We start from the raw sequence: 16,436 nt of genomic DNA on the forward strand, positions 1-16,436 counted from the left end.
GCATCTGATTAGATTAGAAAGAGACATCAATGAATGCCATATGGAGAAGTAATGTAAGTTACATAGATAAATGTGTGTATTTATCTTGGTGCTGTTGGAAAACAGGGAGATATGGGACTCCCTGGTAGCCCTGGAATACCTGGTCTGAATGGACTCGCAGGCCTGAAGGTAAATATTCAGGTGTGCCCACATTTTTCTTCGTTCCTTCCGAAATAAATTCAAAACGTTTCTTAATTTAGGGTGATAAGGGCGATGGAGGAAAGAACGGTGCTGATGGCAGTCAAGGAATGAAAGGAGAAAAGGTTAGAAAAACATCATCAGCATCTCTGGTCGCTTTATTCATTGCTGGACTCCCAGGATGTGTCACTGTGGTCATTTCTGTCCTTACACTGTTCCGGCTCTACGCAGGGTGTAGCAGGTTTCCCAGGTTTCCCAGGCTTCAAGGGGTCAGCAGGGATTCCAGGAAGGAATGGAGACTTGGGGCCACAAGGACTCCCAGGAGTCCGTGGAGACAAAGGTCCTAAGGTACAAAACATAAATACTGATTCAGAATTTTTATTATGCACCAATTTTACTTTGTTTTGCTGCAGAGGGAAAGAAAACATAATCAATATCATCATCATTATTATTATTATTATTATTATTATTATTATTATTATTATTATTATTATTATTATTATTATTATTATTATTATTATTATTATTATTATTATTATTATTATTATTATTATTATTATTATTATTATTATTATATTATCAGTAGTACACATGAATTATGTTATTTCAAGACACTGATGTTTCATTTAAAGTTTTCCAATTGTTCTCATTTGACAAGGGCTAATTTGTATGTTGTCTCATGTCTCATCTCATGAAAGTGAAATATATATATACGCGTATATATATACTGTATATATTTATATACGTGTGTGTATATCTGTATGTATGTATGTATCTATATATATATATATATATATATATATATATATATATATATATATATATATATATACACACACACACACACACACACACATATACAGGTATATATATATACATTACATTATATATACATATATATATATACATTACATTTTTATATATATATATATATATGTATATCTATACACACACTGTATATATATGAAACAAAAGAAAGAAGAAAAATGTGACAACACAATTAGCAGAGGGAAGAGCTGAACAGAGGGATGCACACACATACGCGCGCACACACACACACACACACACACACACACACACACACACACACATGCACACACAGAGTTCTATTTCTGCCTTGAACCTTCAGGTAATATCTTACTCAATTAGCTCCTTTCAGCTACAATTACCAGACTTTCATGGTTGACAAAGGGTGGCTGGAAACTACTAATGAGGATATTCCAAAGATGTGCCTAATTAGACTGTCTTCAATATTGTTGTTGTTGTTGTTGTTTTTTTGTCTTTTTAACACCAGGGTTTGAATGGAAAATAATTCAAAACAAAACTTATATGCAGTTTCCATTTGATTTATGTCAAACAGGGGCAGAGAGGCAGAAGAGGCAAATCAAAATGTAAGGAGGGAACGCCTGGAACGCCAGGACTTAGAGGAGAAAATGTGAGGTTCCATGAACACACTCCACTATACACACTTTTTCTAAACACACTCTCTGAACACACTCCTCCAAACCTCTTTAGACATAGATGCCTTTTTCCTTTTTAAAATTAAGCTTTCAGCACCATTTCCACTCTGATTTGTGTACTCCAGTATTGCAGGTGTCTGAACATCCCATAAATACCACTGTTTTTTTACTATTGCAAAACGATGATTAGCAAACATTGTAAAACTTTAAAAAAAGTCAAAGAACTTGAAACACATCAAACCAAACTGTTGAGTCAAGCTGTTCACAGATTTGATAGAATAAAATTAATTTTATGTGATTTTTGTGATTGTTTTTAGGGTGCATTGGGTATTGAAGGAGAAAAGGGGGAGAAAGGGGAACCTGGACTCTCTGTAAGAGTTTCTTTTGCTTTAACAAGTGTATTTTAACACACATTCACACATTTAAAACACACATGTATGTAGAGTGACCTACAATAATAAGTGGCTTTGATTCCCTTCATTTCTCTGTGTCAAGGCTGAAGAAGTGAAGCAGCTAGTCACCCAGGAGGTGACAGAAACGTGTGGTAAGAACGTGTGTGTGTGCGAGCTCCTGTGGCAGCAGCATGGCAGCATGTTGTGCTGGGCCATCTGTTATGTTCTCACAGAGGAACACACACCATGGTGCCATCAACAGCAGATCCATTCACACACACCAGACTACCATTAAGCAGAAACCTTATGAAGATTACTGTGTTAAAAGGTTCCTATGGGACCATTTGTGCGTCTTTTTGTAACAAAGTATCTCACAGTTGTGGTTTGAATATAGTTGTCTAAAGTATTTTATATCATCAGTTTAATCCATTTAAATCACATTTTGTGATGTTTCATTAATTTATTGATATACAGTATGAGTTTGTAAGATCTTCAGTCGTCATTGCAGGGTTTCAGTACAAGTTCACCGTCATGTCTGTGGATCCGGATGAAAAAACTTCATTGACAGAGAGGAAAAATGAGCCAGATGAACTTCTGGTGTCCCGCAACCTTGATCGCCATGAAGGAGGGATGGGGGGCGAAGGTGAAGAATTGGAACAATATGAATATGTAGTTGGAGAAATGACAACTGCTGCTCCTGTGATGCTCAAGGGGGAAGAAATCCTGATGAACCAGACTGGTAATGATAATTATTGGAATATCAGACATCAGTACAGCTGGATTGTCGCCCACGGGCCAAACTCACAGATGCTTCAGATATCAGAAGTTTCAAAAGTTTTCTTTAAGCCACACAACAAATTCAAACCAGTCGACCGTGTGTGTGTCATGACTAAATCAACTAAATGTTAATTGCAGCAATATTAGAAAAAGTGTTAACTTCAAATTTTATTTTAGTTTCCCTTGCACAAAAGGACAGCTGGATGACCCATCTCATGAACTCATCACTCGACCCTCGTATATCAACAAAATCTTTGCAAAAACATTGGTTAATTGAAGAAATGTTGTGTGTGAAATGTATGAACTGTCCACCGTGAATGTAAGTTATTCTATTCAGTAATAATAAAACACTCCACATCGATTTCTCTGAATCTCCTTTAGTGTTCATGCTACTGAGGATGTAGTAGAAAAAAAAAAAGCACTGTTTCCTGATGCTCATTAGCACATGTAACCCCCAGGAAACAATAGCTTCTGCACCCCAATTTATTTTAATTTTACCTCGAGGTAATCCATCAGAATGCTCATCAAAGCATCGGCATGTCATTGCCCACTGCCAATGTCACCGTGTTTATTCATAAAGTACAATGATTTGATGTGAAACATTTTTTTAAAAAAAGGACATAAAAATGACCACTATTAGCAGCCACTGTGGTGCATTTATCTATCTTGGCTAATTTAATTAACATTAAATACTTCAAGATCTGTTTGTTTGTTCAAATTCTCATTCATTCAAGTTGCTGTAATCCAGAATCAGAACAACTTCTATTCATTTCTGACTTTGTCTCCATATGAAATGTGTTGTGTTTTTTCGTGTTCTCTAATAACAGAATCCTGGACTCTGTAAAATTCTTCGTCAATATTTTCCCTCAGGTTCTCTTGTTCGAGGGACTGCAGAGTGGGAACAGAGGAAGAAAAGAGGAGTAATTGGAACAAACGCTGCACGTGAGAGACCAAGAACACCGACATTCTTATATTTCTGGCTCCACTCTTTTATCTTTACTGTCTTTTCCTTTTAATAACATCTAAATCTGTGAGCAACATGCAGAAAAAATAAGAGTAAGACATTTTCATATTTGACTCTGTACTACATATCATTATCATAAAAATTATTAGATGTGAAGGGTTGTGAGATGCATAGCATCTAGCAACTCATTCAGAATAGTTCAGACTAGCGTAGCACAAGTTGGAATGAGGGAATAGAGAATCAGATTTAAATCTCTGTTTCACAATGCTAAACTGGATTCATTCACGCATAAAGGAATGAACACTCTCACCACTACTTCACCGTCTCTCTGATACGTGAGCTAGTCCTTTGGGAAATCATGATTTCTGCACAAATATGATGCTCAAAGAGAAAATAGGAGGGTTTATTTACTGTTTATTGTCATTTGGTTGTTCAGTTCTCACCCAGCTCTCCAACCTGAGCATTCCCGCTTCACAAACATGTCTCAATGGTGTCTTAATATTTAGTCATATAACTGTAAAAATTGGTGATTTTCTTACCCAAAAGCCACAGAAGAGGTTTCCATGGATCTTTGGAGAAGGATGGAACTCAATTTTGGCAAGAATTTATTAAATTTGAAATAGTTCTTTTTTTATTTCTTTATTTTTTCAACATTGTTTAGAAACAAACTGAATGATTTCCAAGAAACTTTTTTGAGGGTACAGCTTCACTCAATCCAGCTCAGCAGAGTTTAATTTATACAGAGCTCCATTTCATTTGTGGCTGTGCTTTTTTTTGTGTTTTTTGCACAGTATTGCCCTCATGTTATACTAAAGCTACACATATTATTGTTCTGTGAAGTTGTGGAGAATGTGGAGAATATGTTTTTAATCCATTTTCACGTGTTTTCCACTCACACACAGCCTCAACAACAGACCGCTGCCAGGAGCCGATGTCCGAGGGCGCCTGCTCGGAATACGTTCTCGTCTGGTACTTCCACTCTCGCTCAGGGGAGTGCAGGCCATTTGTGTTCGGGGGCTGTGGAGGCAACAGAAATCGATTTTCCTCGAGACAAGAGTGCCAGAGTTGGTGTGAGACGGAGAGTGGTGGCAGGGTGTACCAGTCAGACCAGACATGAAATATATTTTAAGACCAGCTAATCAGAAAATCAAGATATTCTTCTTTTAAAAAGTTCTGGTTGTGCACTAACAATGGGAGCCTACTGTAGATGATACTGTTTTGATCTATTATATATTATAAAATACACAATTACATGAACAGAACTTTTGCAGATAAAATAGCAACCCCCATATAAAATCCTTCTGTACATATCTGTGTAAAATGTTGAATAATGGATTTATTTATATAGTTCAATGGCTGCTTCTTGATTTCGCATCTACGGGTGTAAAACGTGAATGTCAAAAACATGTTTCTTTTGTATTTTTTATAAACATGTTTCACCTTTTCATTTCTTTTTAAAATTGTAACATTTATAGATTAAATTGAATAGCCTGAAATTGATTATTTCTAAGGTTTTAGCATGCAACGCTCGGACACTTTGTTTTTACCAGGATTGTGTCGTCATTCTTGAACTTAAATTAGTCCACGGAACTCCATAAACTTTAGACCAATAGGAATTGTGAAGGACAAAGACGCTTATAATGAAATCTGTCATGTTAAATAGCTGAAACCTTTCTAATTTAGGAAGCCCAATTTGTGTTTTAATTGAGAAATGTTCTTTAAATTGTTTTTCTTAGCCCGTGGTGAAAGGTATTATAGTGTGCTTGGGTCAGGATCATTAAAATCTTTCATCTTTAATCAAAAAAAAGGGGGAAAGCATCTCACCATGCTGGATATTATTGTACTTTTTTAAAGTAAAACTCAGTACCAGACTAAAAAGAGGTTGGTCTGTACATCTTCACACCTACTGGGCCCTAATGGATAGCCATGCATGAGTTCCCAACACGTCCTATCTCCATTAAGTGACTAACAATAGCATAATCTAACATAGCACTGAAAGTGTGAACTCTACATCTAAGTTGGAGAGGAGCAAGTAATTCCATTTCAGAGATAAATTTCCAATGTGAAGCAGGAGTGGGAGGACATCTCATGGCTGGGTTTGTCACAGACTGTGATTACTCCAGCTGCGAGGGATTACAGTCACATTAATCTCACGATGAAGGTGCTCATTAGAGTTTGACCTGGCAGCCTCTGATCCTGTCTCTTCTTCCATGCTCCCTCTTCACTTGTTCGTAATGCAAGTGACTGCAGGAGGCTCCCGTGACGAGTGTTGGGTGTTCACTGGAAGTCTTTAATTAAAACACAGTGTTCACCAGGTGGTTACAGTACCAGGCAGGAGGTTTACATGGTGCCAGTCACTAATTGGAGTTCACAGCCTGAAATTGATAAATCTGAAGGGAAACGTTTCTTCTAACTTCTTGCTGCATCACATTAAAAAATGCTTCTTGTCAGGAATATCATATTGAATGGGATCCTTCTTGCAGTAAATAGATCTCTACATTTTGAAATTATGTGTGCATGTTTGAAAATGTGTTATTTTGATACTCCAACATGAAGACACATTACACTTCCCCTCATACTTTCTGGAAGAAGACTCAAATCTAATTATTGCGCTAATTTGCTTTTCAATGCAACTGCAGCCTGACTGGATTATGAACTAATGTTTTAGAAGATCTACGCACATTTTTATGAACTTTTTCTTTCAAACTTAACATTTTTACAAAGTCAGATAACAAAGCGGCCAAATCCAATTATCCTGGAGTATGACTGGATTATCTATGACTCATTAATCAGAGAGTAATTAGACATTAGTCAAACAACAGTCACCCTTAAAATAAAGTGGAACCAAGGTGGTCAGTTTTTCTCACAATTTATTTGATTCAGTTAATTAATATTATTTTATGGTCAAACTGTGTGACAATTCTTGAAGATGAAGGATAGGAGCCCCATAAATACACTACCTGGTAAAAGTTGTTAAATTCTATTTAACGATATATCAATATATCGATCTGTAGTCTGATCTGTTCAGTAGAAATAATGAATTTTACATTTTAGAAATAGATGAAACTGTCCAGGGTGCTGAACGTGTCCTCTTTAATCCAAAATTGTTCTTGATTGGCAGAATGTAAGTTTTACATAAAGAGTTGAACAAAATCATCACGATATATCATCTAAAACACAAATAGAAGTCGTATTCCTTATGGAAAACAAGTTTTTTCTTCTTGCACGCATTTATGACGTCTCGCATCCACAGAAAAGAGACCACATGCATCGCGTTTTTTTTGATAAATTTACCACTTCATCAACGCGCCTCAGCCAATCGGACACCTCACAGCGAACCAAAATACCGACGGGATGACGTTGTTGCTGGCGTAGGGCTGCAGTCTGATGGCTCCTACTACATGAACGCATTAGGAATGGACAAGCGAGACACATTGCCGGTCAGACGGTGCGCACTGCTGACCTCCTGCACACATTATCAGATTTCTTCTCACAACTTGAGTAGGTTTATAGTTTCTGCTTGGTGGTTTTATTTCTTTTGCAGGGAAACGTATCGGTTCACCTAACTATTTTTATTGCGGGACACGAGCGGTAAGTTGCGCAAGATATATTACTTGTCGATTGTGCGCTTTTTGGCGCAAAATAGACCTTTTTTTTTTCTTTTTTTTTCTGGAGTAACTTTCAGACTTTTTGAATACAAAAGCTGAACTGAGCTACCGAACTTACAATAAAATATTGTGAGTCCTAATAACATATTTCCACAAGCTAAGAAGAAATAAAAGTCAAAGAAAAGCAGATATAAATTAATATTAATTAATTAGTCGTCAATTCCGTTTTTTATTGTTTGCTTTGAGATGAATGACTGGTAGCAAACAAAATATGAAGAAAAGTTAGATGTTGTTGAGATGTTAAAACTGACATGCATGAAGAAACCTTTCCTCCCTGTCCCTCTTGACGCGTCCTAGGGGACACAGCATGCTGTCGTCCGTGAAGACTCTGCTGCTGCTCTCGGTTCTGTGCGCACCGAGCTCCAACCTGTGCCTCCGCCTCTCCGAGTCTCTCCTATGTGACGACCAGATGGCAGTAGGAGTCCGGAGCGACCAGGATGAGCCGGGTTACCTCCCTGAGGATGGCTGGAGGTCCCTCCTGCAGTCCGCCGAGTATCTGTCCTCCTCCTCCACATCCACCTCTTCTGCCGAGTCCAGCAGAGAAAAAAGGACTTCAGGTCCCGCAAACTACCGCTTCATGAGCCGGACGAAGCTCAGAGGGCAGATGCTTCGCAACAGCAGCAAAGGGGACCGGAGGAGCAGGCTGACCCTGTCCCTGGACGTCCCGACCAACATCATGAACGTCCTGTTTGATGTGGCAAAGGCCAAAAACCTGCGCGCCAAGGCGGCGGAGAACGCGCGTCTGCTGGCGCAGATCGGACGGAGAAAGTGAACAGCAACAGAAATTTAACAGCCATCACCAGAGTTGGCCTCCCCGTTACTCAAAAGTAATGAATTATTTGTCATTCATTTTAAAGTAATGGTGTTCTTTTGTTTTACAGAAGGATTTGCAATTAATTGTTTGCTCCATTTTTGTCACTCACTTTGATTGTGATCTTTGAATTTGTGAAAACTTTGTTTTAAACTCAAAAATATTTGTAGCCTGTAACATTTCCCCTGCAGCAAATGAGGCATGTTTTGCGTTTGAGTGGACACTGTCTCATGTTAGCGTCCACAGCTTCAAATCTGAAAATTAGATTTGAAGCAACACGTATCTTATTTATGTTCTTTTGCCCTTTGCATTAAATTATGGTCTTAAGAAGTAGAAAGTCAGTCTACATATTTATGATTAAATTCAGTTCCATATAGCGTACTATTTGATGAAACTATGTTGTACATTTTGATTTACGTTCAAGGTTATCTGTTCAGACATTCACATAGGAGCCTATAATGAAAAGAGATCGCTTTTAGAAACACTGACACATCACTGACACTGAAATACTGTACAAACCATGTAGAAGTTCATGAAAGTAAAATGTAAATGCATGGAAATGTGTTCATCAGATGTCTGTTATTTTTATACTCAAAATAAAGGATTATTTTTCCCCAAATAAAGCAAATATAATTAACTATGTATGCCTTCTTTATATTCACAATTTTAAACATTTACATCAATAAAATCTTTAATTTCTTACTCATTCATTACTTGACTGTTTATTAGAATCTAGACTCAACCGCATGTCCAGTATTGTTGGACAATTTAAGATTATCAAAGCTATAGCTAAAGCTATATATCAAAGCTATGTTGTGTGTTTTGGGAACCAATTACTAAGAAATCAATAGAAACCATTGCACACAAAAGTTCAAAAACTGGTGCACTATGGTGTAAATGGACTTTTTCAGAAAGACTGAAGAGTCACTTTGAACTTTGTGTATTAATATACAGTAATCATATTCTAGTTAGGATGAAGAATTTTTCTCTTCCACACTGAACACTTTAGAATATATTAGACATTAGATTTGGATGATGACGTGCCCAAGCCACAAAGACTCAAAACAATATCGACATCTTGTGGTTTATGTGTATACTGGCCACCTCAATTCATTTACTATAAATGCCTGTACCAACTGACACTGGGTGAGAAGTGTGTTTTTTTAGTTCCATGATTCTACCCCATTCCAATGGGCCGTATTTCCAAATTATTCTTATCCTGATCTTATTGTTTATTTGGTAATTCAGACAAAAGTGCGCATGGATTATAAAGTTTTTCTTTATATAACATTAGATAGTTTTGATCATCAAGCCACGTTAGTAAAAATTGAATTCTGTATAGTAAGTTCTTTTATGATGTTTTTTTAGTTATTATTTTGAACATAGTACTTTTATATCTTTACATAAACTGTAAAAATGTGCTCCTTATTTCTTCTTAAACAGGCTATTTCCAGATAAGTTCAAAGTTTGTACGCTTTTGACATAATTCTTCCATGTAGAATTAATATTAAGATTTACTAATAGTGTCAAATTTAATTCATTTGTGTATGTTAATAGAAAATGTTGTGAGTCCTAAAACGAGAGACGGATGAATAATTCATTATACAGTACTAAAGTGATTTGCTATGATTTTTTTTGGTTTGATTTCTTGGTCAGCAGCGCCCTCTGTCGGTTGTGACGCAACATTGTTACGCACGACGTACGTCCAGTTGACGTGGACTTGCAGGAAGCTAGTTTTCATTTTGGCGACGTGGAAGTAGCTTCTCTCTAGGAAGAGACTGGGAGCATCTAGTCGCCTTCGTTTGTCAAGTTCATTCCGGAAAAATGATTAAAAAGTTTGATAAAAAGGATGAAGAGTCTGGTAAGATTGGAAAATTGTTACATTGATTAGAGTCAGCGTTTCAAAAATGCATATTATGTCTGCCGTGACATGATAGTTCAGAAGCTAATGGTGAACTAGCAGGTTACAATTAGCCGACGAGCTCACGTTAGCGATAGCTGTAATTATGAATTCGCCGGGCCTTCCTGGGTAACATATATTGTACAGTAGCTATTTAACATCGCGCTAAATCTAACTTGCACTTGAATTATCTCTTTAAAAGCATTTGGTGGCTGTAACAATAACGATTGCGAGGCTGTTCTCTTGGTTTAGCATTAGCATTCCAAGCTAGGGTAATGTCAGCTGGATGTTGTCATAATCATTTTGCCAGTTAACAGATGTTCCGCCCTGAGTGTGAGCTCGTTACATTAATGATCAACATGTTTATTATTCACATTCTAATGTGCGCTCTCTGCATATTTCCTGCATCTCTTAGTTGGTCATTCATTCGTTTTCGATAGCTAAATGTAGCTTAATCTGGTGTCAGACCTGCATCATTTCAGCGTGTTAGCTTTGAATGCGATAAAGTTGCTCGTCAAGGTAAAATCTGACGACTGTTCTGACTTGTAGGAAGTGGCTCAAACCCATTCCAGCATCTTGAGAAGAGTGCCGTTTTACAGGAGGTAAAGTTAATGCTTGTTATCATTGAAGTCATTTTCCACTTTCTATGACATAAATTTTTATGAGCCTCAGAAACGTAATCGCAGCATTAAAATTAAGAAAGTTATTCGATTTTGTTCACAGGCTCGCATCTTCAATGAGACTCCTATCAACCCAAGACGATGCCTCCATATTCTCACCAAGATTATATACCTCCTCAACCAGGTAAAATGTCAAAACAAAAACAAAAATAGTTCCTGTCATGTTGTGTTCATGCCAGTGTGTCAATTCTCTGTTTGACTCTAATGTCTGTGCCTCATATAGGGAGAACATTTTGGGACCATTGAGGCTACAGAGGCCTTCTTTGCAATGACCAGGCTCTTTCAGTCCAATGATGTAAGATATTTGACAGTCCTCCATTAGTTTATCGACTACACACTCCTGCTTTAGCTCAGACTGCATGACTTGAGTGTACATTATGTTTCCCAAGTTCCATGCATCATAGTGCTGCAGCATATTAAAGGTGCTCAGCTTGAGTATACCTTTTTTTAAAAATTGTTACTACTTATTTCTCTTATTTTACATAATATCTAAAAAATGTTCTTATTCTGACATTTTCTGTGGTTCTTCTGCATTTGCAACAAAAAGCAATCCCCCCTTGGGGATTAGTAAACAATTCTGATTCTGACTATGAATCTGATTTCTCTTCCATTCAGCAAACTCTAAGGAGGATGTGCTACCTGACTATCAAAGAGATGGCCAACATCTCTGAGGATGTCATCATTGTCACCAGCAGGTTTGTAGCAAGAGGCTAAATGGCTTTGAGTTTCACTTGGATAAAAATGTTTTGTTTTTAATTTTATTTCCGTTTGAGGGTTCAGAGGTGTTCCTTGTTTTTCACGCTGTCTTTTTAATGTAACCCTGGGTAATATTTTACAGCCTGACCAAGGACATGACAGGAAAGGATGATGTATACAGAGGACCTGCTATCAGAGCCCTCTGCAGGATTACAGATGTGAGTGCTGCTGCTTCTTCTTTGCTCTTCCTCATCTCTTCCAGAATGTCACATTACACAAAATAAAACGACATCCTTCACGTTTTATTTAATGTTAGTCCTTACAGTCAAGAAACAGAATGATAAATTGTTTTATTTGTTATGTTTTCCACAGACCACCATGCTACAGGCCATTGAGAGATACATGAAGCAGGCAATCGTTGACAAGGTGCCCAGTGTGTCCAGCTCAGCCCTGGTGTCTTCATTGGTAAATAAACTATAGTTTCATATGCTGCTCCTGGACTAGGAGTCCTCTCCTAGTGTTATTATTGCATGTTGCTGCCAGTGGGTGATAAAATCTGTTCTGTTTGTTCGTGTTCAGCACATGGTGAAGATGAGCTACGATGTGGTGAAACGTTGGGTGAATGAAGCTCAGGAGGCTGCTTCCAGCGACAACATCATGGTCCAGGTGGGTAGTGCAGACGATCATGTATATTTTAGGAGCTGTTTTATATATAATGCTTTTGTGACATTTTGTGTGTGCATAGAATCATAGGTTGTAAACATTAAACTGATCTGTTATTTCAGAGATGTTGTTCTTGTGTGTTCTGTCTTCCAGTACCACGCTCTGGGTCTGTTATACCACCTCAGGAAGAATGACCGTCTTGCTGTCACCAAGATGCTCAACAAGTTCACTAAGTCTGGTCTGAAATCTCCTTTCGCCTACTGCATGCTGATCAGGATTGCCAGCAAACTGCTGGATGAGACAGAGGGAGGGTGAGTAGAACCTGCAGAAGAGACACACAAGACAGCGTCTGTGGTGTTTGAGGTTGTTAACAGTTTCATATTCTGCTTTCAGTCAAGACAGCCCCTTGTTTAACTTCATCGAGAGCTGCCTGAGGAACAAGAACGAGATGGTGGTTTATGAGGCCGCTTCTGCCATTGTCCATATGCCCAACTGCACCGCCAGGGAGCTGGCCCCCGCCGTGTCTGGTCAGTGGTTAATTAACATCTGACTCATTCATAGTTTTTAATCTGTGTAGCTGACTGACAGGACAAAATGACAAGTAGATCTTTACTTCAATTCCTCATTGTGAGTGTATTTGTCTTCCCACAGTGCTGCAGCTCTTCTGCAGCTCTCCCAAAGCAGCCCTGAGATACGCTGCAGTCAGAACTCTCAACAAGGTACAACTTCCCTAGCTAGTCAAAAACAATTGTAACATTATGTATACGTATATTGAGGCTTCATTTCTCAGCTGCTTGGTTCACCAGGTAGAAATGAAATATTACTGACATTTCCTTTGTTTCCACCAGGTGGCCATGAAGCATCCATCTGCCGTCACCGCCTGCAACCTGGACCTGGAGAACCTGATCACCGACTCCAATCGCAGCATCGCCACACTGGCCATCACCACTCTGCTCAAGACCGGCAGTGAAAGCAGCGTGGACCGTCTCATGAAGCAGATCTCTTCCTTTGTCTCTGAGATTTCAGATGAGTTCAAGGTTAGATACTTTCTTTTTTGTTCATACACACCGGATGTGTGGCTATTGTTAGACAGAAGACCTGTACAAAGTTTTAGAAGGCGTGATGAGGTGTTTTGACTGCAGGATCTGCTACAAGAAAAAGATTAATTTCCAGCATGAGATCCTGGTCCTCGTGTTTCTATTTAAATCCTTTTATTTGAGTCCTATTTCCTGTCATACTGAATCCCTCCCTGATGCCTGTCGTCTCCAGGTGGTGGTGGTGCAGGCCATCAGCGCTCTGTGCCAGAAGTATCCCAGGAAGCACAGTGTCATGATGAACTTCTTGTCCAACATGCTCAGAGATGATGTAAGTGGATCGTCAGCAGATCTCTAGGAATCAGTTTAGTTATGAGTGTTGTGGGTTCGGTCGCTTCAAGCATTCTGATCCCTTTTTGAACCCGAGACTCAGAGCGGCCGTGTTTCCCCTACAGGGCGGTTTCGAGTACAAGCGGGCCATCGTCGACTGCATCATCAGCATCATCGAGGAGAACCCAGAGAGCAAGGAGACGGGCTTGGCCCACCTGTGCGAGTTCATCGAGGACTGCGAGCACACCGTTCTGGCCACAAAGATCCTCCACCTGCTGGGAAAAGAGGGCCCCCGCACGCCTCAGCCGTCCAAGTACATCCGCTTCATCTTTAACCGCGTGGTGCTGGAGAGCGAGGCCGTCCGTGCAGGTGAGCAGTGGCATCCAAACATCAGTGTGTCTTCTTTTCTTTTTTTTAAGGTGTATCCATGACAGTTCTAACCAGCTTGTTTCTCCCTCCTCAGCTGCAGTCAGCGCTTTGGCTAAATTTGGAGCTCAGAACGACGACCTGCTGCCGAGTGTTTTGGTCCTCATGCAGAGGTTCGCTGCAGTTTACTCTTTTAAAATGCACACACTCTGTACCACACGTTTGTGTTTACATGCGGTATGTGACGACGTATGACTGGGGCACACAGGTGCATGATGGACAGTGACGATGAAGTGCGTGACAGAGCTACTTTCTACATGAACGTGCTGCAGCAGAAGCAGAAGGCTCTGAATGCTGCTTACATCTTCAATGGTAAAAAGAACAAACACAGACTGTTGTGGCTCCTGGTCAAGAATAACAAGCGTTAACGTCTCCTCTACTTCCTGTTGCTTTCAGGTCTGTCTGTTTCCATCCCCGGCTTGGAGAAGTCCCTGCACCAGTACACTTTGGAGCCCTCGGAGAAACCGTTCGACATGAAGTCCGTCCCTCTCGCCACCACGCCGATCACAGAGCAGAAAACAGGTATGACCTCGCAGCTACTAACTCATCTCAGCACACCTCCCTCTGATATTTAGACCCCAGCTAGTAAAGTGCTGTCATCAGGACAGGGATCTCATGGCTGTGGAGAGTTTTTAATGTTTTTTGTTCACAGAAATTGCCCCAATGGCCACCAGCAAACTCCCAGAGAAGTTGGCTCCGTCACGCCAGGATATTTATCAGGGTGAGGTAGCAATGCAGTGTCCCAACAAGTAAAACAGCAGTTAGACGCTGATGTTAAAGTAAAGTTAAAAAAAAAAAAAAACCTGACTAGATACCGATCTGATCTTTCTTGTCCTTGTCTGCAGAACAACTGGCAGCCATCCCGGAGTTCCAGGGTCTCGGGCCACTTTTCAAGTCCTCCGAGCCGGTGCAGCTGACGGAGGCCGAGACAGAATACGTGGTGCGCTGCGTCAAACACACCTTTGCAAGACACATGGTGTTCCAGTTCGACTGCACGAACACTCTGAACGACCAGCTTCTGCAGAAGGTACCAGCAGGGGAGAGAGAGAGGGGAGGGGGGGTCTAGTTACGGCTGAAGTCGTCACTGTCATAAGACGGTTTTGACTGAATGCGTCTCTGCGACAGGTCCTCGTTCAGATGGAGCCGTCAGAAGCCTACGAGGTGATGCACTACGTCCCGGCCCCCAGCCTCCCCTACAGTCAGCCTGGCTCCTGCTACACCCTGGTCCGCCTGCCCGACGATGACCCCACAGCTGGTAGGTGACCCACTGAACTCACAGGGGGAAAAAAAAAAATGGAGCAGCAATTGTAGAATGTGTGTGAATATTTGAAGAAACCTGCGCCTCGTGTATCCACAGTGTCCTGCACGTTTAGTTGTACCATGAAATACCTGGTTAGAGACTGCGACCCCAACACAGGAGAGCCCGATGACGACGGTTACGATGACGAATACGTGGTACGTCATCGCAACACGTCCATGGCAAAAACCAAACAAGACTCTTGTCTGTAATTGAAGTTTTTCTTCACCCACATTTCTTATTCCTCCTCTTCCTCTCCAGCTGGAGGATCTGGAGGTGACGGTGGCCGACCACATCCAGAAGGTTCTGAAACCAAACTTTGGAGCAGCGTGGGAAGAAGTGGGAGATGAGTTTGAAAAGGAAGAAACTTTTGCCCTGGCTTCTGTGCGGACTCTCGACGGTGAGCAAGAGATTTAGTCTTTACATCAGAGGTTATCACAAATCATTCAGGTGGTGGATTTAAGCATTAGTTTTCTTTACTTTTTTAACTGCTGACTTTTATGTCATGCATTAACTACTGTATGCTTCTGTGACAACATGCCACTAATGTGCGGTTTTTTCATGCAGAGGCGGTGGGTAACATCATCAGCTTCCTGGGAATGCAGCCGTGTGAGCGATCGGACAAAGTTCCTGAAAACAAGAATTCACACGTCCTCTTCCTCGCCGGTGGGTGTCAAGACGCTCTTTCAGTTTAACAGGATTCTGTTCTGTCTGGTGATTCATGAACGGCTCTGTCCTTCTCAGGTGTGTTCCGGGGGGGTCACGACACGCTTGTTCGCGCTCGCCTGGCGCTGGCTGACGGCGTCACCATGCAGGTGACGGTTCGCAGCGATGAAGAGACGGTAGTTGACATCATCCTGGCATCCGTGGGTTAAAGTCCTCACGATGCTTTTGCATCCAAGACGTCACTTCTCTTCCACAGCTCTTAAAAACATGCCGTTTAACGTGGACATTATTATGGTGACAACAGCTACAGAAACAAACGTATGTTTTATTTACACACATGAACTTAAATGTCGACTGTGTCCACACGTCTGCTGGTCCTCGTTTTCTTTGCCGTAAGAATATTCTGTCAATAAATTCTTTCATTCAGTCTTGAGACAATTTTTTTTTAACAAAACTAGTTTATTTGAAAGGCTGACATTTCATATGTTGAAATCC

At 40.2% G+C, this 16,436-nt stretch overlaps 3 protein-coding genes across 3 annotated transcripts in view; all 3 read left to right on the top strand.

The window, feature by feature from the left end:
* The window catches only part of col7a1l (collagen type VII alpha 1-like), a 43,175-nt gene extending 37,075 nt beyond the window's left edge, over nucleotides 1-6,100 (top strand). Inside the window, exons 97-105 of the mRNA XM_068307207.1 lie at nucleotides 106-168; nucleotides 240-302; nucleotides 409-525; nucleotides 1,538-1,612; nucleotides 1,955-2,008; nucleotides 2,133-2,181; nucleotides 2,538-2,768; nucleotides 3,677-3,748; nucleotides 4,673-6,100. Coding sequence (XP_068163308.1) covers nucleotides 106-168; nucleotides 240-302; nucleotides 409-525; nucleotides 1,538-1,612; nucleotides 1,955-2,008; nucleotides 2,133-2,181; nucleotides 2,538-2,768; nucleotides 3,677-3,748; nucleotides 4,673-4,887 — 939 coding nt within the window. The 3' untranslated portion in view covers nucleotides 4,888-6,100. The remainder of the gene's footprint in view (nucleotides 1-105; nucleotides 169-239; nucleotides 303-408; nucleotides 526-1,537; nucleotides 1,613-1,954; nucleotides 2,009-2,132; nucleotides 2,182-2,537; nucleotides 2,769-3,676; nucleotides 3,749-4,672) is intronic.
* A 1,645-nt stretch (nucleotides 6,101-7,745) lies between these two features.
* Nucleotides 7,746-8,210, top strand: ucn3l (urocortin 3, like). Its single transcript, XM_068307461.1, has one exon. It carries the CDS (start codon nucleotides 7,746-7,748, stop codon nucleotides 8,208-8,210), a length of 465 nt encoding a protein of 154 aa, XP_068163562.1.
* A 1,778-nt stretch (nucleotides 8,211-9,988) lies between these two features.
* On the top strand, nucleotides 9,989-16,345 carry copg2 (COPI coat complex subunit gamma 2). The gene is made up of 24 exons (XM_068306880.1): nucleotides 9,989-10,110; nucleotides 10,699-10,751; nucleotides 10,873-10,953; nucleotides 11,053-11,124; nucleotides 11,445-11,524; nucleotides 11,668-11,743; nucleotides 11,898-11,990; nucleotides 12,105-12,191; nucleotides 12,342-12,499; nucleotides 12,582-12,715; nucleotides 12,840-12,907; nucleotides 13,037-13,225; nucleotides 13,458-13,553; nucleotides 13,678-13,921; nucleotides 14,016-14,091; nucleotides 14,187-14,290; nucleotides 14,375-14,500; nucleotides 14,631-14,699; nucleotides 14,824-15,005; nucleotides 15,104-15,233; nucleotides 15,336-15,433; nucleotides 15,537-15,675; nucleotides 15,843-15,941; nucleotides 16,020-16,345. The coding sequence occupies exons 1-24, from the start codon at nucleotides 10,074-10,076 to the stop codon at nucleotides 16,148-16,150; spliced, it is 2,622 nt and encodes an 873-aa protein (XP_068162981.1). The 5' UTR covers nucleotides 9,989-10,073; the 3' UTR covers nucleotides 16,151-16,345.
* Nucleotides 16,346-16,436: the final 91 nt, after the last annotated feature.

This window comes from Antennarius striatus, chromosome 22 (genome assembly GCF_040054535.1).
Source record: "Antennarius striatus isolate MH-2024 chromosome 22, ASM4005453v1, whole genome shotgun sequence".
NCBI lineage: Eukaryota > Metazoa > Chordata > Actinopteri > Lophiiformes > Antennariidae > Antennarius > Antennarius striatus.

What these genes read in the sequence shown, in the direction of transcription:
- copg2 (XM_068306880.1), top strand. Translation starts at nt 10,074, where the DNA reads ATGATTAAAAAGTTTGATAAAAAGGATGAAGAGTCTG. An exon ending in GGCTCTTTCAGTCCAATGAT is followed by an intron (nt 11,125 to 11,444) that starts GTAAGATATTTG and finishes TCTTCCATTCAG; the next exon opens with CAAACTCTAAGGAGGATGTG. An exon ending in CAGTCAGAACTCTCAACAAG is followed by an intron (nt 12,908 to 13,036) that starts GTACAACTTCCC and finishes TGTTTCCACCAG; the next exon opens with GTGGCCATGAAGCATCCATC.
- ucn3l (XM_068307461.1), top strand. Translation starts at nt 7,746, where the DNA reads ATGCTGTCGTCCGTGAAGACTCTGCTGCTGCTCTCGGTTCTGTGCGCA.